Genomic DNA, 27,843 nt, shown 5'->3' on the forward strand with positions numbered 1-27,843 from the left:
TTCACACAAAAGAGATCATAAGCTTCATGCAAAATTGAGACAACTGATTTTAATTAGATCTGGCTGGAAGCGAACTGGGCCATCGGCATGCCTGGTCGCTTCGTTGGCAGGACCATATATATAGAATGGAAACATGGACGATGTGCTCAGGCTTTTGTATTCCCTTGCAATGTCGAGAAAGCTGATGACCTGCAGGAAGAGGTAACCGGAGGGTGGAACATGATCTCATCAGAGAAAGTGTAGAACGTGCACAAGCCAACCGACAACTAGAGGATGGAAAGAAACAGGAGGATTTGGACCGAGTTCTCCGCTCGTCCGCGGCTTGCGACGTGCCAGGAGGAGCCGGCGATCGGTCAGGAGGTTGTGCATCTCGCCGGCAGTCGACGGGGAGGAGAGGCCAGCGGCATTCAATCCAAACAGCGAGTACCCCTCCACCGATGATGAACAAAGTCTAGATTGCCCTCTTAGATGGACGGCTAGATTTTAGTGGTACTCTCATCCTCCATTATGGAGCACTGGGTACCGTAAAAGTTCTCTAAGAATATAACTTGTTCTGGCCCGCGGAATCTCTACGTATATTACATGCATGTGATGGTTGAGGTACTTGTGTCCGGTACTCCGAATCCATAAGAATATAAGAACGCCATATTCATAAGATACAATGCCTATAAGAATCTCTACATATATACATCTCTGGTACATGAAGAGTGTGGGATATTTCCAACCTTTCCTGTCTCACTGGTTCCTAAACTCCACCAAAGACAACAGAAGTTAGAACCGGACCAAGTTCAGGAATGGATTCCTCAAAAAAATTCTTAGCTAGCACCTGTGCAATAGCTAGCAGCGGTGCTAGTACTACTTTTTCATCCCTTGTTGTTGACCAACACTTCACTTGCTCGGTATGATCGATCAGCCATATAAAGAGTCGCACGCCTTGCACCTACACTAGATGCTGGGGCATGCCTTGCACGCCACCTGTGCGTTATTGGGGCTACATGGTTTGGACCATTTAATAGAGGTTAGCGGAGACGGTGCTGCTGAAAACCAAAATGACATAATGATCACAGACTGAAGAGATATAAGTCATAATTTACATAAATTTCTGGGTGGTCTAGAATGAAAAGACATGTACACGTCAAAAAGCAAGGTTTTAGTACGTGTTTCGCTACACAGGTAGAGGGAACACAAGCTATTTCTACATCCGGGTTACAGGCTCTATAACATGCTCTTGTAGCGAGTCAATGGCAAGAAACTCAGATTAATGCAAGAACATCAAAGTTTCCTTCGTTTCAAAAATGAAATGAACAGCGGAAATGTTTTTACTTCATAATGCTGAGACTAGCTAGTTGGTACTTTTAGGAACATATTTGCACGCATTTATACCAAATTATGTTTCATTCAATTTTTAAAATCATAATACATTCAAATTACCATCCCATTTTTGTTCTGTTGTTCCAAAACACTAAAAGAAAGGGACTGGTTGCAGCTCAGTCGGATGAAAAACTAAATTTCTTAGTCGACTGGATTTGCATGCCCCGATCGGTAGATAGGCTAGCCTTTTTGCACGCGTGTTTCTTCATTGTGTCTATCTAGGCTTTGGCATGTGGATTTTGAGATCAGGATAAAAAAGATTGAGTTACACCTATAAGAACATCAAGTTGCAAAATTTAGCACACGACTTGGAAAACTTCATACGCAAATGCCGAAAACTCTTCAACAAATTGCGCCTGTAACAATAAAAGCATCAGGTTGCAAAAATTAAGCTAAACTATTAAACTAAGTCGCAGTTGCATAAAGTCAGCACACCAATTTCGCTTGTAGTTTATAAAAACACACTAAGTTGCAACTGCAAAAAAAAGCACTAAAAATACACTTAAAAAATTACTAAACCAAGTTGCGGTTGCAAAATATCAACACACAAAATTCTCTTGTAATTTATGAAAAGACACTAATGTTGCAACTGCAAAAAAAACTCGAAATGTGCAGTTCTTAAAAGAAATAGAGACCTGAAAAAACACATCAACTACTTGCAATTAACATAGCTAGCTAAACGAAATATATGAAATATAAATAATAAAACGAAGCAAGCTATAAATAAGAAACAAAAAATAGAAAGAAAAAGCAGGAGAAAAAACACGGGAAAAATGCACTGCACTGAACCTGCAACCTCTGTTCTATGGCCGACCATACTAATCACCAGGCCAACAAGCTGATATTGCGCTTTTTTACAGTTGTTCCTCTTTTCTATCTGTGTTTGAACAACTTCAGCACAGATCTTGGCACAAGATCGGACGGTTGACACCGTTGACTGAGAAATAGCAATTCTCAGGCGACCGAGAATTAGCAAATCCTAAAAGAAATGTACAGATCAAACACCAAGATCAATTTATTCATATGCCAAAGTGATTCTTTATTGGATAATGTAGAGTCCAACTATACAAATTAAAACCTTTCGAAGCGGACCAATAATTTCCACAAACCAAAGTACCGAAACTTCCTTCCTGGTAATGACATTCAAGAACCCAAGCAGACCAGGGGACGATGCTAACACATTAATTAATACACGATCAACCCCACAACCTATCCAAGAAAGAGCCTAATGAAAAGCAACGCTGAACACTATGAGCTACGAATCAGGCACGGAGAACCGCCGTACATATCTATCAGGCAGGAACGATTCAGGAAAGGATGATGTCCCAATCGATCTCGACCGACGGGTATAGAGCTCTCGGACTCGTCCCACGGAGCCTCCAAGAAATCCAGGAGCTGCATCTCCGGGACGACGACGGAGGAGTCCGTCGAGGAGGACACCTCGCCGTCCCCTGAAGACGAGCTCTCGGAGCCGGAGCAGCAGCCGGCCGGAAACTCGCTCTTCACCACGTCCGGCATTAAAGAGCTCGGCGTCAGCGTCTGGCTCTGGCTCTGGCTCTGCTATCTCCGTGAGTTTGGTTCCGAATTTATTCACAATAAATAATGAATGGCACTGTTTAAGCGACCGTCTATTTCTCAGTCGCCTAAGAAATAGTTATTTCTCAATCAACAATCGTAGCCATCCAATCAATATTTTCTTATCCATCGGACCTACATTAATCTTACACGAATCTCAATGATTGAATTAAAAGATTGTTATCATCAACTAAGAAATAGTTATTTCTCAGTCGCTTAAGAAATAGCAAAACCGTTAATGCATTTCCAATTACTCCGTCGCAGTTTACAGGGTGCATCTCCAAATCCAGTCACAATCAGTGGATTTCTAGGCATAAGTCATCAATTGGAGTAGTATGGGAGCATTTTTCAGCCACGATCTCTCATCTCCTTCCCTTTTTCTATTCGGCTGTGTGAACGTAATATGGGAACACATGCGGTGTGAACAGGGGTTCATAAAACGCATGCATCTATGAATACAATCTGCATACATCTATAGTGCCGATGGAGAAGGAGTGCAGTGGTCCGCGACATAGCAGTGGGGGTACTCCAGTGGCCGCCGATCTGGGTTGGAAGGGCCACCCGCTCGCTTCCAGCCATGCCGATGGAGAAGGAGGGCAGGGCGCCGCGTCCGGCAAGACCAAGGGGAGGAAGTCCTCTGGTGGCCAGCGATCTTGGTTGGAAGGCTACCTGTGAAAGCCCTCGCAGGCCAAGAGGAGGAGGCCGTCGATCTTCTTCCTCATTCGGCGGCGCCATGGAATCGAGAGGGAGGAGGTAGGATGTGCGAGGTGTGTTCCTCTGCCGATCTCCATGCCTATAAAAGGAGGAGAATTGCCGCGAGAATTTCAGCGAAAATTTTGGATTTTGGAACGGGGAGAATCGCGGGAGCTTTTAAGGCCAATTTTTTGGGTTTTGGAGCGAAAGATTGCGGCAGGGAAAATTTTGACGTAAACCTCGCGGGCAGGGGCGTAGCTACTCAGAGCTTCCCTGGTGCACAGGCACCAGGGTCCAAAATAGTTTTTACCAGTAATTATGCCTCATATTAGCTGGTGCACCAGGTACCACTACGAAGAGTGCACCAGGGTCTTGTTTTTTCTAGCTCTGCCCCTGCTCACGGGATTTTCTCGGAAGAGGAAGTTTTGATCGATCCAGTTGTTTCGGTCTCCACCTATGCATGCACGGAAACTGCTCGTTTCATGGACCAAATTACGTTTAATTAGACGCAAGGTTTTAATGGGCCTAACAAACGCTGCTTATTTTGCGTCGTGCGCAAACGGAACTTCAGCCAATCACTGGCTACCTAGATCGTAGAAATTTTGGAGATGCGCCGTGTAAACTGTGACGGAGGGAGTATTCACTCTCCAGGTTGAGCATACTGCTGGCCAATTCAGGCGGGAGCAAACACCAGAGGTATAAAAACTATTCGCATTCCCCGATTAACTGATAAACGACTTTCACGAGCGTTTACATATGTGAAGTTCTGTTGAACGAACGTGTCAGTTATGCAGGCTCTTGGTTTCCTGCTCGAATAAAAACGGAGCACTTACACCTCTAACGCTGTTTGAGGTTGCAAACGTCAAAGGTATGTCGATCAGTGGCGGAGGCAGGGACCATGCTGGCCCTGGCCCTGGCCCCCCTATGATTTCGTATTTCTACTTCAGTTCCTGCATAATCTTTACAATTTCATCATGAGCTTCATATTCTTATGCTTTGGCCCTTCCTAATAAATCATCCTTCCATTTTGGCCCTCCTTATATTTTTCTCCTGCCTCCGCCCTTGATGTCGATAGATTGGTTTCGTGTGCAATGTTCGCGCACGTTCCCACTAACTGATGCTTCCTCTTCCTGGCTGCTTCCTCTTCCCACTACTATCTCCGTACGTGGCTATATATTTTTCCGGCCCGTACTTGCAGACGAACATTACTGATCACATCTCTCCTATAGCTCTCTCCTCTTACCCCCACTCTCTCTAGCTCGCCTCTAAGCCCGATCTTTCGGTGCCAATGGCCAAGGACAAGGGCAAGAACCGCGTCGACCCGGCCGAGAGCTCGACGGGTTGCCGTGCACGCGCCATCCTCAACTCCACCGTCCGCCACCGGCCGTGGGCACGCGTCGCTGTCCTCCTCGCCTCTGCCGCCGGTCAACGCTGCAATGAGCTCGTCCGGACTTCGCCACCGCTCACCGCCACCAAAGCGGCCCCGGCACAAGGATGACATCCCGTCCTCATCCCTAAGTCGCAGGCACGCGCGGCTGTCTTCCTCGCCTCGCCAGTGCCGCCACAGCGACGACGACGACGAGAACAACGCCAAGCTCCAGCACGTCCTCCGAGTGTCAAAGCTCCTAGACACATGCGAGCAACGTGCTCGTGCAGGCGACCGACAACAAATGGTCGCCACGAGGCACGATTCCTAGGCGGAAGGTTACGCCATCGAGTGTGGTCCAGAGGCGGCGGAGGCGCGGAAGGAATGGGAGTACCAGACCGTGCTCCTCAACTCAAAGCGTACTAACGTTGTGAAGGAGCAGGGAAGGGCGGCCGTGAGGGAGTACTGGGCCACTGTCGACGCCATGCACGCGAACGACGACTCCGACTCCACCACCGCCGTTGAGGACACCGGCGACGACGACGACGGCGATGCTGCATAATGCTGCCACGCGCTGGGTTGTTTTATTAAAAGGCCCTGCAAAGGCATAGATTGTTTATGTGCATTATCTGGATGGGCTCAAATATTTATTTTCGGTACAAAACTTAAAGGGTCCTCCACTTCAACCCGGTATGGTTGGCTCGGAAGTATTTTGACGTCGGATTGAAATCAACTGTAGCCAATGGCAAGGACTACGTACTCCTAGGAGTATCACACCATTTTCCTATAGATTGAGAGAGAGAGAGAGAGTAGTTATAATTCTGCAACCACTCTCCTATAGGCCGCGAGCACAACCATTAGGCGACCGAGCGGAGGCGGATCCCGACGCACCGGCGGCGCGGGAGGGATGGCGGCGCACCGGCGGCGACGTGGCGGCGTGATTCGTCGTTGAATTCGGAGTGCACTGCCTGCGACGCGCCGGTGCACAGACAAATGCACTACAGACGCGGTGCAAAATGCAGTGCCGACATGGTGCAAAATGCACTGTCGCGCGCGCGGAGGGAAATAGTGGGTTGTTTGGGCGGGAAGGGCAGGTTGCAGAATAGAGTAAAATACAGAAAACCACCACGTTAGTGGCTAAGGTTGCAGATTGGTACCGGTTTACGTTTTTTTCACTAAAAATCACCATATTACACTAAATGCATGATTGCTAAGGAATAACCTCGTAACTGACAGGAAGCGCCCACTGTCGGACTAGTGCGGCTTGCCATCATGGCGCCCTACAGATTCCTCCACTCTGCGACTGCGTGGACACTGTGAGCCGCAACCTTCTTCTCCAATTCCGGCAGCCTCCATCCACCAGCTATAGCTAGCTATCGACGCGCGCAGGAACTCCCCCCCATCAGCTCAAAGTCCGCAGCCCCCACCAATCAGCTATAGCAGTACCATCGCTGTAGTGCAAAGGGGCCGGACGGATTGATAGCTAGCTAAGCTAAGCACGCCTCCCTCCTCTCTTTCCCCGTCTTCCTCCCTCCAAGCAAGCTTGCTATAGCTTTACCCTTCCTCCCAACCAGACCGGATCTCTCTCTCTCCATCTCTCGAAATTCGTCTTTGCGGGGAATAGGGGGCGCACACGCACTGCTGCGTCCTCGCTGCACGCAGCCTCTGCGAGCCCTCACCCAACGCCGCCCTCTAATGGATCTCCCGCGCGCCGGAACCACGTCCGCCTTGCGGCCGTCTTCTCGAGCTCCGTCCAGGCGTCATCAAGCTTGGAGCTGCCACCCCCGCGCTTCCACGGCCTCATCGACCAGGCTGCTAGGACCGCCACGCCGGCCCCGTCTTCGAGCTCCTCGCCGACTCCCAACCGTCTGCACTCATCTTCTTTCTCCTCTTTCTCCTCGCGCGCCGCCTCCGCAACCGCGTTGCAGCGCATCCCCGTCGCTGCCACGTTGTTTCCTGGCTCCGCACGCTCGCGGGGACCCCCCCCCCACCCGCCCCCGCGCGGACGTTGAACTGCACATTCTCCCCTGCCCCGGTCCGCGCTCGCACTTCGTCTTCCACGACGCCGGCGGAGGGAGCCCCGCCGTGCAGGCCGCACTGGAGTCGTGGATGCGCGGCGGACACGCGCCACCGCGTGGGCAGATCAAAACTCGGGGGCGTCATGGCTAGAGGCTCGGGGCAGGACCGCTCCAAGGCAGAGGGCCGGCACGGGCTGAGGCGGCACATCACGTCGGAGGCGAGGAAGAAGGATGGGCGTGGGGCTGTGCAGTGGGAGCTCGCCGGACTGGATGTGAAGAGCAGCAACTGCAGTACTGGAGATGGGATAAAGATCATTGTGGGGAAGACGCCACGCCAGGTCGGACCTCTCGAGCAAAGTCAGTTGCCACGTTGGCCCAATCACTGGACCCCTTTGTCAGTTTCGTGATTATTCGCTAACAACTGAGACACAAGTTTTGGGGCTAGGATTTCACGGAGACACAAGTTTTAGGGTTTGCAACAAAAAATCACAGGTTTTGAGCCTAATTGTTTCAGAAACCCAAATCACCCGTATTAGACACTTTGACAGCGAAACCGACGGACATGGTCCACTAGTAAGTCGCCATGCTGGTAGTTTTTGTCTATCCTATATTCCTATAGCCCCCTCGTCTTCTCTGTATTCACAAACTTATCCCTACTCCTTCCTCTCTGCCACTTGACGTACTCCCCATCCTCGTGGCCGCATCCAAGCCCAGCCTCATCCTGGTCGCCATGATCCAAGGATCCCGTTGCTTCGGGCACGTCGTACGCGGCCTAGCCTCCCCCTGCCCCAGCCCCGCGCCCTTGCCCTCGTGCCGCTTTCCCCCGCCGGAGCCCGGCCGCGCCTCTGCCCCCGCCACGCGCCGTTGCCCTCGCGCCGCCTCCGCCTGCCCCTGCCAGAGACCGGTCGCGCCCCTGCCCCCGCCCCGCGCACCTGCCCTGCGCCCTTGCCCTCGTGCTGCCTCCGCCTGTCCCCGCCGGAGACCGGCCACGCGCCGGCGCCCCACCCTTGCCCGGCGCGCCTCCGCCTGCCCCCGCCCGCCGACGGCGACTCGCCCCAGTCCCGGCCCGCCTTCGCCTGCCCCAGCCCGCTGCTGGAGACCGTCTGACGTGGATTTTTTTGTTTTTTTAGATGTGATTTGGAGTTGGATGTAAATACAAACTAAGATGAGGGGTTGGGGAAAAGAGAGATCGTCTGACGTGGCGACTTACTAGTGGGCCATATCTGTCGGTTTCGCTGTCAAAGTGTCTAATCCGGGTGATTTGGGTTTTCTGAAACAATTAGGCCCAAAAACTGTGGTTTTCTGTTGCAAATCCCAAAACTTGTGTCTCCGTGAAACCCTAGCCCCAAAACCTGTAATTTTATGAAATTTACTCTAACTATATATATTTATTTATTTTATAAGTTTGACAATACATTTTAGAGTGTTTTACATATGCTCATCGTCCAGTGCATTTGACCTCTGACGCACGCAAGTCACATAATAAAATGTAGTCAGTGCAGCAGCATAATGACCCTGACGCTTTGCTTCCAACAAGTGTCAGAGGTCTTCCAAACTAAACCACTGACACTTCTATGGTACCAAGTGTCAGAGCTGTGAAACACTCTACTGACGTGTCGCAAGTAAACAAGCGTCAACAGTGCGCACGCGTTAGAGGTGTACAAAACTTATCTGACGCTTTCTTGCGACGGAATGTCAGATTTGTTTATTGCCACGTCCTCCCAGTTGCTACCTTTGACACGCTTTATAAGACGTGTCACAGGTGTGCATCTGGCCCGGTGCTTTTTATTACAGCGTCAGGGGTGAGTTTGCAGCAGTAAAAGTTTTCGTAGCAGTGAACAATGCATGTTTTAGGCAGCAATTCCCGCATGATGCTTCGATGATTATTTTCAGCTTGTGCAGCAATCTGAACTTTTTGGCCATGTTGCAGATCGAAATAAGCAGAAGAAGCCTTGAGGCATGGAGCGCGAAGATTAAACAAGTCATGATGGAAGTATTCTCAAGGCGGCAAGAATGGGCGCCAGTGAATAGAGGAATTGCATGTGTTTGATTGCGTCGAAAGAAAGGATTGTGTCGGTTATTTTGCGTCGTTAGCTGTTAAAGCTCTTGGGTGATATCCAGAGTTCTGTAATAGCTTGACCTGAACTGATGTTGTTGGTCTGGATTTCTTTTGTTACCTTTTGTTATAACTCTGTATTGGACCACGATTCCAGACGGCAATTCGATTGACTTCCAAACAACGGAATTGAGGCAGGCCAATACCAATTCCCGATTCTACGCCTCAATTCCAACATCCAAACAGAGTGTAATAGAAATCGACTGAAGGAGCCTATTGTTTCGAGAGAAAAAATTACTCACTCTCCCCTGTAAATTAGTGGAGTATTAATTTCTTTCCTTTTTTTTTCGGGGAAGTATTAATTTCACTCCTTTTCTTTGCGGGTAAGTATTAATTTCTTTCCAGTAGTTGCTGATCCGGCCGTTTCTTCTCATCAGGCATAAATACACGCAGCCGGCCGGTCGATGACACGGTGACCATGAGGATGGCGACGCAACAGTTGGCCTTAGTATTCCTCTTCTTTCTCCTCCACCTCGCGGCGGGTGAAGGCGCCACGAGCGCTCCATCGGCCATCATCTCCAAGACGTGCGCCAGAGCGTCCAACTTCACCACGTCCATTGGCTACGACTACTGCGTGGACGTGCTGATGGCGGCCGCCAACAGCACCCGCGCGCTGCCGTCGTCGCCACGAAGCTTGCGCTAGACAACGTCAAGTCGACGCCTCGACGGTGCTGGTGCTGGAGAACCTTGTCTACAACATCGCGAGGTGCCGGGGCAACTATGGCAGGATGAACTACACGGTGACGACGGCGCTAGAGGACATCCGCGCTGGACACGCTAAGGCGGCGGCTGGCAAATTCTCCCGTGCCGCTGCCGAGCCCGGCATGTGTGACTCGGCCTTGTCCAAGGGGAGCGCCAAGAAGAACCCGATGAGAAAGGAGAACCGCGACGCCGGGTCCCTGTCCTACACGGCGTACGGCATCACCATGGAGGCGTTGCACGCTACGCCCCTCGCCGCGCCATCGGCGGCCATCACGAAGGCATGCGCTGGGCTGTCAAACTTCACGAGGCACGCGGACTACGGCTTCTGCGTGGGCGCGCTCGCGGCGGACCCGGCGGCCGGCACCGCCAAGGATGCCCGTGCGCTGGCCATCGTCGCGGCGAACCTCACCGCGACCAACGTCTCGTCGACGCTGCTCGTGCTCAACGGCCTCCTCGACAACCTCTCTCATTGCCGGAGCACCTACAAGGACATGAGCAAGACGTTGGCGGCCGCGGCGTCCGAAATGCTCCTATATGCTTCCCCCAAGCCCCAGTTGGATTGTGATCTGCTATTGTTCGAGGCGAGCCCCAAGGGGGACCCGATAATGAAGGAAAACGACGATGCCAAGAACCTGTCTGACTTGGCATCCGTCATCGCCATGCTAGCTGGGTCCAAAAATCAAGTTTGATTCTCCGGTTCTTTCGTTCGTAGATGAGAACTTTTACAGTCCATCGACATTGAATGGTTGCTAAATTTGTGGCATCAAATTGCTCTCGAGCTGGTAAATGGAAATTTCGGCTGCGCGCGCTGGCATCAAATTGCTCTCGAGCTAGTAAATGAGAATTTTTATTAGCTAAAATACACTTCGTCCAACGGTTGACCTTTTTAATCCAGGGGGCACCAAATTAGAAGAACCGATTGACATCGGGGCTGCCGTTCCACTCGAGCCACTGCTTGGGAGTTACAGTTATGGACATGTTGCATTCCATGAACACAACTCGCACCAATGGCCTCCAAGGGTGGCTGGGATGTGTTGACGTCGGCGAGGTCCTCCAGCAACGGCCGAGGTATGTGTTGACGTCGGCGAGGTCGTTAGACAAGACGGCGTTGCAGAATAGGAACACAAAGCCGGATGCATCCTCAACCTTTTCACGGCTTCGAGCCGTGATGTTGTTACTTTGCCCGTGGAGGGGCAGCCGGGTGACGATGTCACACCTTTGGAGGATGGTCGTCGCATCGCCGAAGATGAAATCTACAGTGCGAGCGATGGAGACGGTGTCGCCCGAATGGCAGCAGGGACATGTCGGTCATTAACATTTGAAAGCTAAGTAGAGCCTGGTTCTTGGCAGCACCGACAGCGTTTTCGATTGTCACGTTCTCGGGCGAGATGAATTCCTGACCATACAATGATATACAGCTGCAGGTATCGAAAGGTAATTAATACCATAGGCTATTAATAAGAAGAGCTGCATGCAAAACGAAAGAAGGAAGTCGGCTTACTCAGTGTCAGCGTCTCAAACGGTTCCCGGACCGTCAGGGTTGCTCCGGCTGCCTGAGATGACCGTGGCGTCGATCCCGTCACCGGGCATGGTGAGGTTCCTGATTTCCTTGGTCACCACGATGATCTTGCTCTCGTCACGTACATGGTGTACTCGTGTTGCCGCGCTAAGGAACGTACGTGACATGAGAGCATCGCTGATCAATGACTGGTTGTCGTGGCCGTCCAGCAGCACAACTGTTTCCGCATGATACAGCCGTGTCATCTCTTGAACTGAGTAAACGTGAGTTTGCAATCAGTTGGATCAGTGTATATATGTTGCCGTGGTTTTAGTAAAACTTTGCAATAAGTTGAAGCGAGGGAGTACGTGTTCTGCCCACCCGTATTTATACACGACGAACAACAATCAAAGTTGAAGCGAGGGGGCGCATTCCAGTGGTTATTGGCTGCGTGCTACTTAAGAGTAACATGTACTTCCTAATTTCTACTACTTCCATCACATATTAAATAATTTTTTATTACATGTCAAATAATTTTTTATTACATGCATCTCTGACGCGCAAAATGCCCGGCCTGACAGCTTCTGGACGGGCCACTTGAGCGTTCCAGCCCATTAAGGCCTCGCTCAGGAAAAAACAAAAGGGACTTTTTAATTAACTCGCCCTGAGAGGGTTTCGGGTAAAAAAAACTTCACCGTGACAAAGCTGTAAAAAAAAACGTTCACCCTAAGAACAGCGCCTCAAAACACTAGCTGGCGAGAGACGTTTCAGCCAATGGCGGACCCAGCTAGATGATTGGGCTTTGAAATTTTATTTCAGTTGTAAAAACTATAAAAAAAATACAGTAATTTTGCTTACTCCAATACTGATCGAAAATCTGAGTCCACCACCGATGCCCGGTTTGGTTCATGAGCCATAGCTGCTGGAGAGTTGCGGGCCTATTCTCATGGCATTACCGAAACAAGCCCAACTATTTACTCATTCTCTGACCTTTTTCTGTTTAGCCTGTACACGGCTTTGAACTAGCTCTAATTCAAATCAGTGACAATGTACACGGTTTTGAACTAGCTGCTTTGAACTAGCTCTAATTCAAATCAGTGACAATCTTTAGGAGAGGCTTTTTCTGTTTAGCCATGTACACGCTTTGAACTAGCTCTAATTTTGACGCAGCAATTAAAAAAAAGGCATCGTATGGTGGCGAATCCGGCCAGGCTTATTATCCTCACGAGTCACGAACGTGCTATCCCGTATCATGTATACCAAATGCTGCCTATAGGAAAATACCCTGCGGTTCAGATTCCTCTAAAAATCCTTCAAAATGCCCACAAAACGGATAGGCCCTTAGACAAATTTGAGCCATTTCACAGGGATAGAAGGCCAAATTTGAGTCGTTTCATATGAGATGGTGGGATGGTGGGGACTCGCTGCGTAAATTAATTTTCTCGATTCTTTTCCTACAAAACCCAGAACTATTTCCATTGGTCGGCACCATGCGTAAATTAAAGTCTTCCACAGAAGGCCGTTATGTTTATGCCAGAAACTTCTGCGCAGGAATATTTCTGCTGTTTCCTCTCTTTCTCAGAGGAACCTCCCGACCGCAGGGCTTCGCAAATTTTCAAGTTTTCCTGATCCTGATCGATACAATGGTTCTTTCAGGATATCAGAACTGTACACCGCATCGGTTTAAGTTGAATTCTTGACACGGCAGCCTATGCCACCAATTATGTACTCACTCCGATACTAAATTATTGTAAAAATATTATATGTATCTACGTCACTTGTATTCTAGACACATTTTAAGAATAGATACATCCATATTTAGGCAAATTTAAGTAATAATACAGGATAGAGGGAGTAGATCTTTTCTTCTGAATCCAGAATCATATAACACACAAAAAAAAGACTGGCGAAATGCCAAAACATGGCTCAGACACAAGGAAGGAATTAGCAGCATTAGCTCTCAAGCCCAGTAACAAATTTGATAAAATCAAGAATCATATAACCACACAAAAAAAGACTGACGAGGCGTAATGTCAAAACATGGCTCAGACATCCAAGGAAGGAATTAGCAGCATTAGCTCTCAAGCCTGGCAGGGCGAAAGCTCTTAGGCGGCAACTGCGAATGTTTTGAGAAACAAGCCTTAGATTTATCATCATCGCCCACATCAACAAACACATACGACATCTAAAAGCTAAACACATGCGACATCTAAAAGCTATGTCGAAGAGCAAATATAATCACAACAACCGGCTCTGTGTACCGACTGAATAACAGCCACAGGTTCCTATCAAAATGTGAAACGTCTTGCAACTCTTTCTCGGCCCAATGTAGCATCTCCGGTCAATGCTAGAAGCTATCGGAGACGTGGCATCGGGCCCAAAAATCACAAAAATCTGATTCGAATAAACTGCAAAAGCGAGAAAGACATTGCAGAAATCCCTCAGAGACCCGTTTAAAATCACGCACACAGCTGAATCAAGCCGGTGCAAATGTGAATTTCCAGCCCAGACCAAACCACAGAGGTTATGATCGAAGGACGGACACTTGAAGCGGCATAGAAGCAGCTGCTGTTTACAGTGTCATACGGCACTTCCTATGGTCAAGAGCTCTTCACCGAGACAAATCGAAGGACTAATTAAGCAAATAAAATGAAGAAATTGGAGTAGCGCAATGCTCAGTGGAAAGAGAAGTCGATTTTGGTTTGAAAGCTCACGGTGACAGATGCCACCACTGCAAAAAAACCTATATGAATCATCATCGCATCGCAGAATACAGATTTCACGAGAAAAGAAAAATATAGATAGCTAAGAGAAAAGAAAAGGCTTCAGTGTGTGTAACAACATGAATCGATCAACGGCGAACGAATCCGCCTCACCGAAATCCGCTAAGACCCTCTCGGATCTGAATCATCACCAGCCAATCTACTTCGATCTCAGCACACCAAAGAAATTTCACAGATGCAAAAGGAACACGAGAATAGAGGAATCGGGAATCGAAACGGAGAAGAGCTTCAGCGTGTGTAACAACATGAATCGATCAACGGCGAAAGAATCCGCCTCACCGAAATCCGCTAAGATCCTCTCGGACCTGAATCATCACGAGCAATCCCAATCCAATCAAAGGTTCCCAACGAAACACGCAGCAAACAATTAAAGAAGATATCCTAAGAGAGATGCAGTAATTGATACCAGGCTGAGCGAAGGAACCCTTCGCAGATTGCGGCTAGGGTTTGTGAGTGATGTATCCTTCGGGCAGTATATATAGGAGCTACATGGAGCTAGGGTTTCTTCTTGGGCCGTGGCAAATAAACGGATCTCTTCGTGGCGCGGGGCCGCAGGCCCATTTGGGTCATGGCCAAAACTGTTTGGGCCGTAACAAGCAAAATGAACGGCCTCCTCTCTAAAAAAACAAATTTGAACTGCCAATTCTAAAAAAAAGGGCAAAATGAACTGCCAATAAAAGTTCAGGAACACATATGAAGTGAACGTTCGCTCCCTAGTTTTACGGGACGAAGGAATAATGTTGCCATTCACACACTCACATAATTATAGTTGCCACCAGTGCAGACTAGAGTTGTCACGCCCATCAGTGACGGAGTCCGCTAGGGGAGGAAGAAACATTAATTAAGAATATATTTGGGAGCAATAAACTCTATTTTCTTATATATATATATATATATATATATATATAGAAACTCTATTAGATACCCAGGGTGTAGAATAACTATTCTTCACCCTGGTCATTCTGACTAGCCGGACGACCGGACCAACCTGGCCACCCGACCGAGCGAGCGCCCCAGCGACGTAATTTTTTTAACCACTCAAAAAATAGCAATCCGATGATTTATGAATCAACGTGACCAAGCAACAGAGCCTTCTGAACCACTCGATCGCTTGCCGTAATTTAAGGTCGTACTAGCTGACTAGCATCCTACGTTGTTATAAGCTGCAACGTAACTTTCTTATGTCTCATCCAAACACAGTGGACACTCCTCACAAATTATGCCCCCTGCTGCCTCAACGTAAACTTATTACGGTGCATGCAGATACCGAACGAGACGTGAGCTCGCTGCTGCTGCCTCAAACGTGCGCTCGCTGCTACTACTCCGGCGTAAATTTGTTACGTCGCATGCAGATACCGAGACGAGACGTGCGCTCGGTGCTACTACTCCTCGACGTAAATTTGTTACGTCGCATGCAGATTAATATTCATGGTCCGTGTGGCGGGGTCGTGTGGCGCGGTGCGGGGCGGTCGCTCCAGCAAACCTGGCGCGGGTGCAGAATACCAGGGAGTCAAATAGCGCCACTCTATATATATATATATATATATATGTCCCTAAGTTTTTCACTGCCCTCCTGAGCTACACATAGCTCCGTCGGTGACGTCCACATAACTAAAGTTGCCACTTACTTGGGGCAAATTGTCACTGCCACTTCACTAAAGTTGCTCGCAGAACATGGCGCGATTCTTGCCACTTCTTTCCGATTGGACGATTAGCAAGGCTTTCACTGTAGAAGGATAGAAAGCGAACGTTCGCTCCTTAGAAATGTTTTGAGCTATTCTAAAAAATGTTTTGAGCAAAAAATAATTTGCTACACTTCCTTGATTTTTTCGGTACACCGTCATTTTCCCCATTTGATCAACACACACAGAAAATGTCCGTGTTTTCATAAAATCACCACATATTCTAGTTTTTTAATGTCATAACCCTTTGCATTTTTAAGTGATTTTCTGCCAAGCAACCAATAGAATGTACATGAGAGGTAGTTTTTGCCTTAAGTTTCCCATGCTGCATTTTGTTCACAAGCTCTTTGTGTTTCTTTTTGCAGGAGGACAAGCTCTTTTACATACATTTGCTATCTACTCCCTCCGTTTCTAAATATTTGTCGTGGTTACTTAGGAAAGTAGTATATGTCCAATAAAAACGTTGATCTTGATGGTAGTAGACACTTTTCAATCAGATGTCCTAGCAAGTGTGTTTCGATCCATAATTTAATGGATCAATTTCTCCACTCTAATTCACCCTTAACCATTGCCATCATGTGCTCAGAAACCTCCACCCCTGCCCAAGTGCCGCCTCTTCTCGCCTCCGTCATGGTCGTCTGCCATCTTGTTCGTTCTCCGCTTCGATCAATAATTTAATTGTATCGTTTTGTTTTCCTACTCATGTGTTCATGTAATCCAAAGCGACCCTTAGTGTGTTCTTCTATAATTTAATGGGTCAATTTATCCACTTCGATTCACCCTTAGTCGTTACGGTTGGAGTTTGCCAGTTTGGTGAACTCGAATGCCAACGGTTCGTTCGTGTCCACTTCCTCGGTAAGCATGGGAACTTGGGAAGGCATGGTGTTGCGCAACATGGAGGGAGCAGTCATCCTTAAGGCAATCTGTGTCCATGCCCTGGAGAAGGAGATCTTGGCATGTCCTTAGATCTGCGTTTATAGTTTGAGAAATCAGACCGATGGATTGCAAATCGACAGAGAGAGATGTTGTGAAATTATTTTGTTATAAACTGAATGCATATTGGTACTTAAAAACAACCACCATGAAGATAGATTCCATGTCAGCAAAATTCATAGTATTTCACTGGCTGACACATGAAATTTCTTAAGTCCAGCCATACAACGAACTGTGAAACAAGCACATACTAAGTACACGCTTCGGAAAGCAAATCTTGCTTAGCAACAGTCAGTTATGCAACTTCTCTCTACTTCTTTGGAACAATTAACAAGACGCTATGAACAAAAAGAATCGGGGCCATTCTCGACCTGTATACATATATATTCTGCACACCAAACTATAAAAGAAATCAAAATCAATCTCTGCGACCAAACTCAGGCCTCAGACATATTTCAGATCTTCTCAGCAGAATTACCAGCAGAGGTCCATCTAACTGTTTCACAGTTCTTCATCCAGACTGCCTCAACAGAGGATCGATCGGGCGTCGATCACCGATTGCGGTGGGTCCAAGTCCTTGTCCTGGAGAGCATTGCCCAGCAGTCTTTGCATCTCTGACGCGAAGACGTCATCCAGGATCTGCACAACATAGCTCCTCAGGGTAAGTATACACTACTCTGACACTCACTCTAAGGCTGTGCTGTTTTTGTCAGAGTGATTGCATTCTGTTCTAGAATTTCATAGGGAAATAACTTCTCGTCACTTGGACGAAATGTGTCAGAATCATTCTTACATCACTGAAACTTAATATGCATGGTAGCAGGGATCCAAGCGGAATCCCGTTTATACCCCCTTCTAAATAAATCTCCAAATCCACAAGTATAATCTAATGCTAAGATTTGTGGATTTGGAGATTGACCTGGAAGCAGGGTATAAATCCGCTTGCATCCCTACAGTAGTCATATCCAAACTGTTACGAAGTAATTTATCTCATGTACTAAAAATAGTAATTGATTCTTATAAAGTTGCTTTCCTAATAACTTTAGATCTTGGTGCTGAGTGTGGGCTTACCCCTAAAGCATAATCTGATCCGCGGTACCAAATCCTGTTCTCCTTTCTGCTCTCGAGGAATCTCAACACAATCTGCCAAAATAATGTCGATATCTAAGTACAAATCGGCATGGCAGTGCTAGGAAATCACCAGAGCTGTATCTTTCTTGCTCATATTTACCTGGCCCAACCTATCCCAGAAACCTCGGCAAATGGCCACGAATATTCTGCTGGAAAAGACCTTGTGGAGATTGTGAATGGAATCCGAAAGCTGGGCAGAGAGAGCCTGCATTCTTTCGCGCATTTCACTTTCACCTTCAGTCTCTTTTGTTTCTTCAAGAATTCGTTTTAGCCTCGTCGTCCGGTTAGCCTGATTCTGAAACCATTGGTTAATAAAATTTATGACCTCATATAAACATTGAATCAGGTCTGACAATAATGTTAAGAATGTGTCAGAATCATTCTTACATCACTGGCAATCTTCTCCACTATTGCTTGCAGGTATTTCTTGTACTTCTTCCTCAACATGACTGTGATAGAATTCATTTGTTCTCCGAAAACTGTGTTCCCGTTTGATATAGTTAGATATGCTGCCCATGATTTAAGGATATCTTCAATTCGGCAGTGTAACACATCTAGCATTCTTTTAACCGTGTTCATGAATGTTCCTAACTGTGAGGAAGAATAATGAACTGGTCATTAATGAACAAACAACTGCAACAAACTGTGTGATATGATGCAAGCATATATATACCTGATTTGGGACAATATATGGAGCTATTGATTGTCTTCTCGTCAGTCTTTGCACCTGCTTCTCAAGAATTTTTGGTATGCCATCTCTTAGAGGCATTAGAGTCTCCATGTATTGCTTTTCTAGTGCCTTCATAGTTTCTCTTTCCACGTCAGCAATAGCCTGAATGAGAAAGGGAATATCAATTGAGTCCATTGCATGAGTAGCATGGGATCTGAATATCTGATACAGAAGAGCAAACGTGTACGTACATTCTCCAAACTCATCAGATACTGAGGCCATCTGTTGATAACCACTCCATACTCACTTATGCTCTCTTTTATCTGCTCATAAATTTGCTCAACAAATGGTGATGTTGTCGATGTTGCAGCAGGGCATGATAACTGCAGGGGCAGGCGAGGGATTATGCAAGGAAGTTAAACTTCCAATCTTTTTTTTGTCTAGTATTTGTGTACGATTACCTTCTCAGCTTTGCAATAATCAAGTAAGTGCAACCGAGTATCTTCAATCCACACCATAATGTAGTCATGAAACAATTCCCTCGAAACCACACCCCCGGGAATAGGTCTGCAATTGTATGAACGAAACAAAATGAATCCGCTAAAACTAACGTTGCAGTTTGGGCCCCTTGCGACACCTGTATCAACTGGAGAAAACAGTAACAGTAGAAGAAGCATTCAATTGTATCTTACCTCACTTCCCAGGAGTCAAGATCTCTCTCAAAATCAGCAGTCGCAATCAGCAGTTCAGCGACATGTTGTAGCGGTCTTGACGGGGGACTTGCAGATAGAAAACCCTTCAATCGTTTGCAGAGTTCTGTACTATAGAGGGATGCTGCTATGTTTGGCAGATCTATGGAACTAAAAGACACAAAAATGAATGTGAGGGAAGTTTTGAGTAGTATCTAAACAGAACAAAAATTATTTTACTAGAGGAAGTAGCATATGCTACCTTGGAAGTATATTCTGATTGTGAATCTTGATGTCAGCTTGAATTTCATGACTTATACTAATGCATAGTGTTTTCATTTTGAGATATGCGGCAGAGATAGTCATTGGGTCTGTAAGAAGGCTGTCATTATTGCTCGACATGAACTCATCTGTCTCAATCATATGCCTCCTGCACCTCTTTGCTGCAGCAGTCTGTAAAAGGGAGATTTATGTTGTTCAGCTCTGGGTATTCAAATAATCAACAAAAAGCATTTCCTTCATTTATACTAATCTGAAACCTGAATGCAATACAGTATGTTGTACTCCCTCTGATCCTAAATTCTTGACTCAAATTTGCTCAAATATGGATGTATCTATTCTTAAAAAGCGTCTAGATACATGTAATATTTCGACAACAATTTAGGATCGGAGGGAGTAGATTTTTTGTAATATAAGTTTGCACCATGAGTGAATTTGTATGTTTTCCTAGATTTGCATGCATCACTAACAAAATCAGCAATGATATATGCACAATGTCTCCCAACTGGGCTAATAAACATTCGTTAACATGGAAATGTTTCATAACAGGAAAAATGTTGCCTTGCACAGTGTTTGAACAATGAGCATAAAGGTAATTTTAATTTCAAAGTAGAAAAGTCCACCATCCTAACATTCACAAATCATAGTTGCATGAAGAGAAAGGTACAAGATTCATTGCTCTGGGCAAACACAAATCACATCGGAATGAAAAGATGTCTAACCTGCAGGTAGTTCCTAAGTAAGTTTTGCGCTTCATTGGATAGTATGTCATGCAGTACGCTGAATATCTGAACTGCAGGTGCCAAAGCTGGTGCGGCACAATCAGCTATGGGGCCAAATAGGTCCGACAGGCCAGTAGGAGAGTGTTCGTCCAATGATTTGTAATTTTCGAACACTACACCAAGGAGACTGTTGATCCTATCTTCACAGTCAAGCAGTATACTTCTCTGTACATAAATAAGAAATAATCAAGGCTCCATAAAATGCTACCCACTTTCTACCATAAACTGTTCACTTGCTGGCATAATTTCTACCATTACAAGCAAATTGCGTTACCATGAATTATTGAATTTACATACACATTTTTTTTAAATAGTGTATATCGTATCTGCTAGGACATTTAATGTTTTCAACCGTTATCTATGAATTATTGACCAGTATATGCATGAGCCTTTTTTAGTGAAAAGATTACCTCTTGTCTTGTCAAAGTTCTATCATTCCGTGCTTTCATGACAGGGAGAAGCAGATTGTACGTAAGTTCCAAGCAATCCTTTGTTGGCGTTGCCACGTTCATAATGAAAGACAAGTACCTGTAAATTTCATGCATAATAATATCATGTTCTGCTATATTTACTAGACATCATTGAACGCATGCAGGTAAGTAATTTATCACCTCAATTTTCTATATGAGTCTGATACCCCATAGTAATCAGAAAATTCATCCAACAACCACTTCCATGAACCACTGATGTGCAGCATTTTGCTGTTGAACTTTTGAGCTCTCATTGCTGCTTCCAGAACCATGTCGTATATAATTGTATCCACAGCTAGACCACCCTGCAGCATCTAGTTTTCCGATGCCATATATGGTTAATACATATGCTAAAAATTTGCACATTCATCATTGTCTGAGCAGGAAAAGAAAAGAAGAAAAATACCTTTGCAGATCCATAATTGTCGGTAGACATGGACAAATTCATACAAAGCTGAATTTTGCCCACACATTCATCATCCTCAAGGTATAGAGGCCACCACCTAGTGATTTCCTCTTGCTGTTTCAGATGTGCACATATGAGAAATGAAGTTTAGTCATCTTTTAGTACAAGTCATGAATCAATTGCGCCAATGAGGGTGAGCAGTACATACATGGGTATCAGTGAATGATGAAACTTGAATTTTTGCACGGCCTATGACAACCCTATTGTTGTCTTGTACTTCAACAAGAATAGCATCCCCCTGGCTCTCTAGGTAACTGAATCATATGTATTAAAATATTAATTGATGGTTCGATAACATTATCCAAACAAGTCTTCTTAATTCCATTGGTAGAACAAACATGCAGGTGTATAACAGAATCATAGCTAGGTTAGAACTTACAAGAGTTGAGATTCACCAGTCCCTGGTTTCAAATATTGTGGAGAAATGGAATCTCTTTGCTGACCTTTGCAGGAGCTTTGCAGTTCTATCGTGCATGTGAACATTTCTGCAAGTATGATATTGTGTTACTATGGAAATAAAATCAGGCACGTACAAGCCGTAGAAAATTAAATGCGCCCTCTTAACCTTCTGGCAAAGATGTTGATGATGTGGATGTCAACATCGTAACCTGGCTCTTCAGAATTTTAGAGATCTGTCTGACATACTCACTACCAGCTTGCACGTATAGGTTTCTAAAGGATGATGTTGCCCGAAGCTTTGGTCTTTGCGGAACAACACGTATCTTTTGTACTGTTAGCAAACATTGAAATGTGAGTGCAAAGATTAAAATTTCAAAAACATGCCTAACTAGCCTATGTATTGCAGTCATGACATGCTTTGGTTGTTAACTTACCGTCTTCAAAACCAATTTAGCCAAGGATATTTTATGATCTACAAACATGAGGCATAATGTAGATAAAAGATGTTCCATGCTTGCTGATGCATACCTTCAATCTCAATCTGTCTAACAAGTTTCCTTGCCTTCATGGTACAACTTTCATCCTTATCATAGGCATGTGTTGCATCATCTTGATTCTTATACCTTGGATGAAGCAAAAATTTCTGTATTCTATTCATCAGAAAGAGGTCATAATTAAGCTGTGCGGTCAAAGGCAAATTGTGGTCAAGTAACAGAACACCAGATTACTCAGAACATAAATTCATGGATAAGATACTAAGATATTGCATACCCGAAGGCGCTTCGCAGCACCATGCACTCGTCACGAAGGAATTCTGGAGCCTCCATGCAATTTCTTGCCCACGCATTCAGACAAAGCCTGAAGCACGCATCATATGCAACAAACGATTGCCATGCATTTTGGACGCTGTCAAGTAAAAGAGCGACGCATAAGAACAGGAAGCAGTAAAGAAAAGCAGATGTGTAACAAGTAAATCAAAACGCACTTGGTCGTGAAGCTTGGTATCTGAGCTAATAAATTATTCTCGAGGTATGGCACATGAACACCATCTTCATGCACATTTGTACTGAATAGCATTACAATCGTTAGCTTGAACTAATCCAAAGTGTAAATGCTAAAAGCACTCAGAATTATGATCCCAGGCTGTACCTAGTAGGAAGCTCATGAACATCTTGAGCCAGTATATCTGCCACTGATGAGATCCCAGTCCTCTCAAGGACTCCATTCGTTTCAGCTGTTTGCACATCAAGTAATGGTCAAGGAAATACAATCAAGTAATGGCCAGTAATTATGCATTCCAGGCCAGGCCAAGGAAATACAATCAAACTGTGTTTGCCATAAAACGTGATCCGGTGCTCTCACCAACTGTGTCAAAAATGCCGTCCTCCTCCTCATCTCGTGCAATTGGGGGAGCACTTGGTGGCCCGAAATTCTGAAATTTCTGTACGTCAACGTGACGTTCCTGTAGAAAAATAGTAACAATTAAAGTTGCTACTTACTTTTGCGAGCACAATTGCCTCACCTGGGAAAAATTCTACTGTAGTTATCAAGCATGTAAGAACATGGAACTATTAATTAATAGAGTTCAGTAATCGCCAATTTACATTGCAAAGTAGATCCAATCAAGCTAGAGAGAAGCATCCTTACATGCAAGCTGGTGTCGACCGGATCCTGACCACGGGAGTATTTCCCGTCAAACGCGGCCGCGGCTCGCACCTCGACCCGGAGGTTCTCCTTGGACTGCCCCCGGGCCAGCCCGACGCCCCTCCGGCTGAACTGTGACGTGACCTCGTCGTCACCCCCGGCGGCGTACAGGTCCCTCGCCCTCCGGAACAAGCTGGAGTCGCTGGAGCACACCGCGTCCTCCTCGGCCGTGTGATCGGAGAAGTTGCCGTAGCCGCACTCCTCGGTGAGCCCCCACGACGCGACGCTCTCCTCCCCCTCCGCCTCCTCGTACTCGTCCTCGGAGTCCGCGGCGAGGAGCACGGAGGAATGGCGGCCGAGGAGCCCCGAGTGGCGCGCGGTGGTCCGAACGGGCGGCAGCAGGCTCTTGGGGGAGAAGAGGCCGGCGGCGGCGCACGCCCGGTTGTACAGCGCGGGGCTCCTCGGCGCCGCCGGGATCTGCGCCAGCGGGGGCCGCTCCGCCAGCGGAGACCGAGAGGCCGGGGGCGTGTCCGTGCCCTGCTTGATCCAGCTGATCGCCGACTCGTCGAGGCCCTCCGTGAACATCATCGTCGCCGTCCGTCGCGCGCCAGGGAGGCGGAGATATGGATCGATCTCGCTGTGGGTTCGGGGGATTTACGCTTGGGGATTAATGGCTGAGGTTTGGGGGTTGCGAAGAGGAGAGAGGAGGGCGTGTGGTCGTGCCGTGGCAGCAGAAGAAGAGGAATACTAGGAGGTAGAGTAGTGGGGAAAGTGGGGGTTGTAACGGCTAGTTTCTCGGGCGCGGGCTTGAATGGATCTTCGCTGAGCTGGAGCACGGCAGTCTGTCCTACAGCCTACGCAGTTTTTTTTTGTGTGAGAATTACAGCCTATGCAGCTATCTCTATTCACAGAGCCCCCATTCGTGTCTGGACTTTGGGTCGGCTTTGTCCACTGGATTCTGGAACCCGAGTGTCAGCAAGATACCAATGGACAAAACTATCCATCCATTTTGGCTTAGTTGACCGTTCAACACTTAGGCTGAACTTAGTAGATTAGCAGAGTACTATCCGTCCAAATAAATATTAAGCGACTCAAATTTATCTAAATATCAATGTATCTATGTCTAAAACGTCTAGAAGTCAGTTAATATGGGAAGTATGAAAAGACATAAAAAAATTTGATTGTCTAAATTTGAAGTTTAATCAAGATTGTACCAACAAATGTTAACATCTTACTACATGCTAAATCAAGTTAATTAGATCCACTATGAAAAATATTTTCATGGTGTTTTTTTTGCGGTAATATTTTCATGGTGTTAATACTATAAATACTTGGAAGATTTGACGGTCAACAAAATGTATACATCTACATTTTCAAATTGAGGGAGTATTTTATAATTCGTCTTGAAAAGGTCGGTTAGCCAGACATAAATAGAAAAAACAGGCGAGACAGACCGGATTACGAAAACTGCAGTAATGCTCATTTTGGTGTGTTAGCTGCGACTAAAAAATCCTTAATATCCCTTTTGTTAGGCTCGTGTTTAGTTTCATCATTAATTGCACGCCAACCCACAATGAATTCGATCGTTTAATCTCACAACCTGCCCACTTGGATAATTTGTTTGCCGTGGATCTGGTTGTCAGTTATCTTTTTTTTTTGAAAGTTCCAGCAACTGCTGGCTTTCCATATATTAGCAGGTAGAAAGATTTACAAGAGACTGCACTAGACAGAAAGGAGAAAAAAGAGAAGAAATAAGAGAAAGAAAGGGGGTTTGGAAACTAAGAGAAATCAAGAGGGTTCCCACAGACTGGTTGTCAGTTATCATAATTACGTCTACGCTCCGTTTGAATATCCCATCCATGGTTGGTGTTTCGAACCTCCAGTTCTTGAGGCCAAGGATGAACCCTTGTACGAAGGGCATGCAACGGTTGGCAAAGGAACTGATGCATAAACTAGCTAAGAGATGGCTGCCATAATAAGTTGGTAAACACAAAATTGAAACCACGAGAACTCCAGGAACACGATGGTGACATCAGTTTGTCCGGCGGCACACCGGACAGTTGGCAGTAGAGGTGGAGGTACATGGGAGTGGTGATAGGGTTCCTAAACTCAAAATTGATTGACTGATTCTAAACTCAAAATAGGAGAAGAACGTAACATTCTGGTTTATTGGTTGACATGACTGCAAATCAGTCGTGTCCTTTCGTTTCCAGGGGTGTGGAGATGCTCTGATGCGAGGCAGTCATGCAGGTTCGCTTCTGTCGGCAGATTTCAATGGCGACGGTGAATTGGGCGGGCGTAGAAGTTGCAACGACGGGCAGAAGAAGCGAACACTCCTGCCCGAACGCACAACACAAACAAAACTTCAAAAGCAAAGCTCCCTGTTTATCTGCATGGCACCGTGCCTCCTTCCCAGTCCCAATAAACCTCGGATCAAACCAAACGCTAGCTCACCGAAACTTTGCAAAACGCTTTTTTGTTTTATGGCTACAAAGTACAAATCAAATGAAGACCTAACTATTTTACCAAAAATAAAGCTGGTCATCACAATGGCTGCAAACAACAACCAGACCTCGGCAAAATTTTGGCGGCCTTGTCTTGGTAGTGCTAATTGAGGATCAAACCAAAAATGCTTGTATATCGGGCTCACAGTACATCCAATGACCCACGAAAGAAGAGAGCCTTATACATGCTACTCATATCGCTCTACTTCTATCCACTCGGTTGTCTTATGTCTTTTAAGACTCCCAAACAAGCGGACCAACAATAATAACAAACCATCATGATGACGGCTTAAACATCTGGGTTTTGACAAATTACAGACCAACTAGCTAGAAAATAGCAAAAACTGTAGCTATCCTACTAATAAAAAGTTCGCAGCAGGTACATGATGATCAACAAGGACATGATTATACACTTCTGTAGCTCCATCTACCTACTATGATGTGCAAGAACTAAACAGGTTGATGGTCTATCAATAACAGCACTTCATTCCCAGATGCCTAGCTATGATGGTACTATATGTTCTTTTTCCATTTACAAGGATCTATATCTATCTCTAATATGATTCAAACCTTTTTCTAAGTAAAACTCACTTTCAACCAATGCCTTCATAGAATTTGTCTCCAGATTCACATCCTCTTCTGCGAGAATCCAGGGACAGACAGGTGCCAATGCTTCTCCAGGTGCAGCAGCATGTCCTTGGCTTCCACAACCGACGATTTCCTATGCTTTGCAAGCTTGCAGGCGAATGCCGTTGCCGAGGTAATGAAGTCGTCGGCGATCTCCAGCATTAGATCCTCCACTTCTGGATCAACCTTGCCGAGGGGATCCAGCTGCGCAACCAAATCTTGTATCTTCCTCTTCCCAAGAAGCTGGCTAGTTCCTGGAGCTACTGGACGACTTGTGCTTACACCGGCCACGGCTCCGCCTGACAAAGGTGCAACCCCAGGCTGCAATCCTGCCACGGGCTGCAATCCTGCCAAGCCCGCAGGATTCTGGGAGGCAGATGGCGGCATCCTAGGAGATTGTTGCTGCTGTCGAAGTTGCTGCTGGTTCAGCTGTTGAGCATTCACACGCGGAATCTGTTTTATCGTGTGCGCAATCTGTTGGTCATTCAATCCTCTCTGCCGAAGTTGGTGTATCAGTAACATCATCTGTTCCTGCTGAAATTTATGCGAAGGAGCAGGTGAGGCGGTGGTCGATTGCATCTGTTTCGGCCATTGCTGCTGCTGCTGCTGTTGCATTGGCGACATTTGCATAGTATGCCCAATTTGGGGTGATCCAGATAGTTGCTGTGGCCTCATTTGTCCAGGGGCAAAACGTTGCTGAGCACCATATGGGGATGATATTCCATTTGGTCTCATCTGGTTCAACCCAGAAGTACCCATAGCCATGACTCCTCCTCCCATGGATTGGCCGCCTTGAGCTGCATTCGCAGTACTGAATTGTGCGCCTTGTACTGTGCCCCTCTGGCTTGGCTGCGCCATCATCGGTGACTGGAACTGGAGCCCCTGGAGCCCGTAGTGTGCCGCGCTGCCCTGCCCTTGCAGCATCCTCGGCTGCCCCTGCCCAAGCATGGCCGCGATCGGAGATAGCTGCTGACTCACCTGAGCTCCGGCGGCCGGGAAGCTCATCCCGGCCGCTGCCGCGTACCGTGGAAGCTGGCCGACGACGGCGGGGCCGCGGGAGGCCGGGCCAGAGCGGTGGATCCCGCCGAAGCGCCCCACGCCATCAGCCGCCTGCGCGGGCGAAGGCGCCTGCAGCTGCGGCCCGGGGTCCATGGATCTGCCTCCTGCAGCAGCCGCGGCCGGGTCGACCTGCGCGGAAGGGGACGGAGGGATTTGGGGGTTGGGGTTCTGCGGGCTGGAGACAGAGGCTGCAAACTGGCCGGACGCCTTCGATGCGGCGGCGGCGGCGGCGGATGACGGGTCCGCCATGGCGGGCGGGTGTAGGGTTTGGGGGGCGGCAGCGGCGTCGGAGACGACGCGGGGTGGACGGTTGCGTGATGATGGGTGATTCCGACGCGTTGTGTTGGGGTGCTTCTTAAAGACCGGGTCAAGATAAAAATCACACG

At 46.9% G+C, this 27,843-nt stretch overlaps 4 protein-coding genes, 1 long non-coding RNA gene and 6 other non-coding genes across 15 annotated transcripts; 2 read left to right on the forward strand and 9 right to left on the reverse strand.

The window, feature by feature from the left end:
* Window positions 1-2,284: 2,284 nt before the first annotated feature.
* LOC112272051 lies at window positions 2,285-10,660 on the forward strand. Of its 3 annotated transcripts, none has more exons than XM_024462629.1 (2): window positions 2,285-2,939; window positions 8,954-10,660. In XM_024462629.1, exon 2 carries the CDS (start codon window positions 9,868-9,870, stop codon window positions 10,528-10,530), a length of 663 nt encoding a protein of 220 aa, XP_024318397.1. In that variant the 5' UTR covers window positions 2,285-2,939; window positions 8,954-9,867; the 3' UTR covers window positions 10,531-10,660. The 3 variants fall into 3 exon arrangements, with proteins under 3 accessions (XP_024318397.1, XP_024318396.1, XP_024318398.1); XM_024462628.1 differs by lacking the exon at window positions 2,285-2,939 and adding an exon at window positions 7,044-8,825; XM_024462630.1 differs by lacking the exon at window positions 2,285-2,939 and adding an exon at window positions 7,044-7,361.
* On the forward strand, window positions 7,167-8,130 carry LOC104583965 (skin secretory protein xP2). The gene is made up of 2 exons (XM_010238014.1): window positions 7,167-7,380; window positions 7,733-8,130. The coding sequence occupies exons 1-2, from the start codon at window positions 7,167-7,169 to the stop codon at window positions 8,128-8,130; spliced, it is 612 nt and encodes a 203-aa protein (XP_010236316.1).
* A 12-nt stretch (window positions 10,661-10,672) lies between the features above and the next one.
* Window positions 10,673-14,568, reverse strand: LOC112272052. The gene is made up of 2 exons (XR_002965746.1): window positions 11,343-14,568; window positions 10,673-11,259 (listed from the first exon to the last, which is right to left on the reverse strand). It is a non-coding gene; the product is annotated as an uncharacterized LOC112272052 (long non-coding RNA).
* Window positions 13,381-13,501, reverse strand: LOC112272145. The gene has a single exon (XR_002965840.1). It is a non-coding gene; the product is annotated as a small nucleolar RNA SNORD14 (small nucleolar RNA).
* LOC112272120 lies at window positions 13,570-13,717 on the reverse strand. Its single transcript, XR_002965816.1, has one exon. It is a non-coding gene; the product is annotated as a small nucleolar RNA snoR2/U65 (small nucleolar RNA).
* LOC112272091 lies at window positions 13,776-13,960 on the reverse strand. Its single transcript, XR_002965788.1, has one exon. It is a non-coding gene; the product is annotated as a small nucleolar RNA Z112 (small nucleolar RNA).
* Window positions 14,010-14,104, reverse strand: LOC112272100. The gene has a single exon (XR_002965796.1). It is a non-coding gene; the product is annotated as a small nucleolar RNA Z152/R70/R12 (small nucleolar RNA).
* Window positions 14,160-14,259, reverse strand: LOC112272098. The gene has a single exon (XR_002965794.1). It is a non-coding gene; the product is annotated as a small nucleolar RNA R11/Z151 (small nucleolar RNA).
* On the reverse strand, window positions 14,346-14,445 carry LOC112272099. Its single transcript, XR_002965795.1, has one exon. It is a non-coding gene; the product is annotated as a small nucleolar RNA R11/Z151 (small nucleolar RNA).
* Window positions 14,569-16,870: 2,302 nt separating the features above from the next.
* On the reverse strand, window positions 16,871-24,022 carry LOC100844890. Of its 3 annotated transcripts, XM_024462501.1 has the most exons (23): window positions 23,744-24,020; window positions 23,271-23,629; window positions 22,986-23,085; window positions 22,773-22,857; window positions 22,609-22,689; window positions 22,395-22,529; window positions 22,152-22,273; window positions 21,790-21,954; window positions 21,604-21,709; window positions 21,373-21,478; window positions 21,165-21,278; window positions 20,900-21,072; window positions 20,699-20,816; window positions 20,229-20,453; window positions 19,490-19,680; window positions 19,231-19,398; window positions 19,000-19,105; window positions 18,790-18,921; window positions 18,542-18,700; window positions 18,256-18,459; window positions 17,969-18,163; window positions 17,809-17,880; window positions 16,871-17,376 (listed from the first exon to the last, which is right to left on the reverse strand). In XM_024462501.1, exons 1-23 carry the CDS (start codon window positions 23,853-23,855, stop codon window positions 17,263-17,265), a joined length of 3,342 nt encoding a protein of 1,113 aa, XP_024318269.1. In that variant the 5' UTR covers window positions 23,856-24,020; the 3' UTR covers window positions 16,871-17,262. The 3 variants fall into 3 exon arrangements, with proteins under 3 accessions (XP_024318269.1, XP_024318268.1, XP_010233989.1); XM_024462500.1 differs by having other exon boundaries at window positions 17,969-18,157; window positions 23,271-24,022; XM_010235687.3 differs by having other exon boundaries at window positions 23,271-24,021.
* A 1,865-nt stretch (window positions 24,023-25,887) lies between these two features.
* Window positions 25,888-27,802, reverse strand: LOC100821508 (transcription initiation factor TFIID subunit 12b). Its single transcript, XM_003571271.4, has one exon. The coding sequence runs from the start codon at window positions 27,704-27,706 to the stop codon at window positions 26,399-26,401; it is 1,308 nt and encodes a 435-aa protein (XP_003571319.1). The 5' UTR covers window positions 27,707-27,802; the 3' UTR covers window positions 25,888-26,398.
* Window positions 27,803-27,843: the final 41 nt, after the last annotated feature.

The sequence above is a fragment of the Brachypodium distachyon genome, chromosome 3 (genome assembly GCF_000005505.3).
Source record: "Brachypodium distachyon strain Bd21 chromosome 3, Brachypodium_distachyon_v3.0, whole genome shotgun sequence".
Classification (NCBI taxonomy): domain Eukaryota; kingdom Viridiplantae; phylum Streptophyta; class Magnoliopsida; order Poales; family Poaceae; genus Brachypodium; species Brachypodium distachyon.

What these genes read in the sequence shown, in the direction of transcription:
- LOC112272051 (XM_024462629.1), top strand. Translation starts at nt 9,868, where the DNA reads ATGAACTACACGGTGACGACGGCGCTAGAGGACATCCGCGCTGGACAC.
- LOC100821508 (XM_003571271.4), bottom strand. Translation starts at nt 27,706, where the DNA reads ATGGCGGACCCGTCATCCGCCGCCGCCGCCGCCGCATCGAAGGCGTCC.
- LOC100844890 (XM_010235687.3), bottom strand. Translation starts at nt 23,855, where the DNA reads ATGATGTTCACGGAGGGCCTCGACGAGTCGGCGATCAGCTGGATCAAG. An exon ending in ATCTGATGAGTTTGGAGAAT is followed by an intron (nt 18,701 to 18,789) that starts GTACGTACACGT and finishes TTTCTCATTCAG; the next exon opens with GCTATTGCTGACGTGGAAAG. An exon ending in GATCAGATTATGCTTTAGGG is followed by an intron (nt 17,377 to 17,808) that starts GTAAGCCCACAC and finishes TATGTTGTGCAG; the next exon opens with ATCCTGGATGACGTCTTCGC.
- LOC104583965 (XM_010238014.1), top strand. Translation starts at nt 7,167, where the DNA reads ATGGCTAGAGGCTCGGGGCAGGACCGCTCCAAGGCAGAGGGCCGGCAC. An exon ending in GGTCGGACCTCTCGAGCAAA is followed by an intron (nt 7,381 to 7,732) that starts GTCAGTTGCCAC and finishes GCCGCATCCAAG; the next exon opens with CCCAGCCTCATCCTGGTCGC.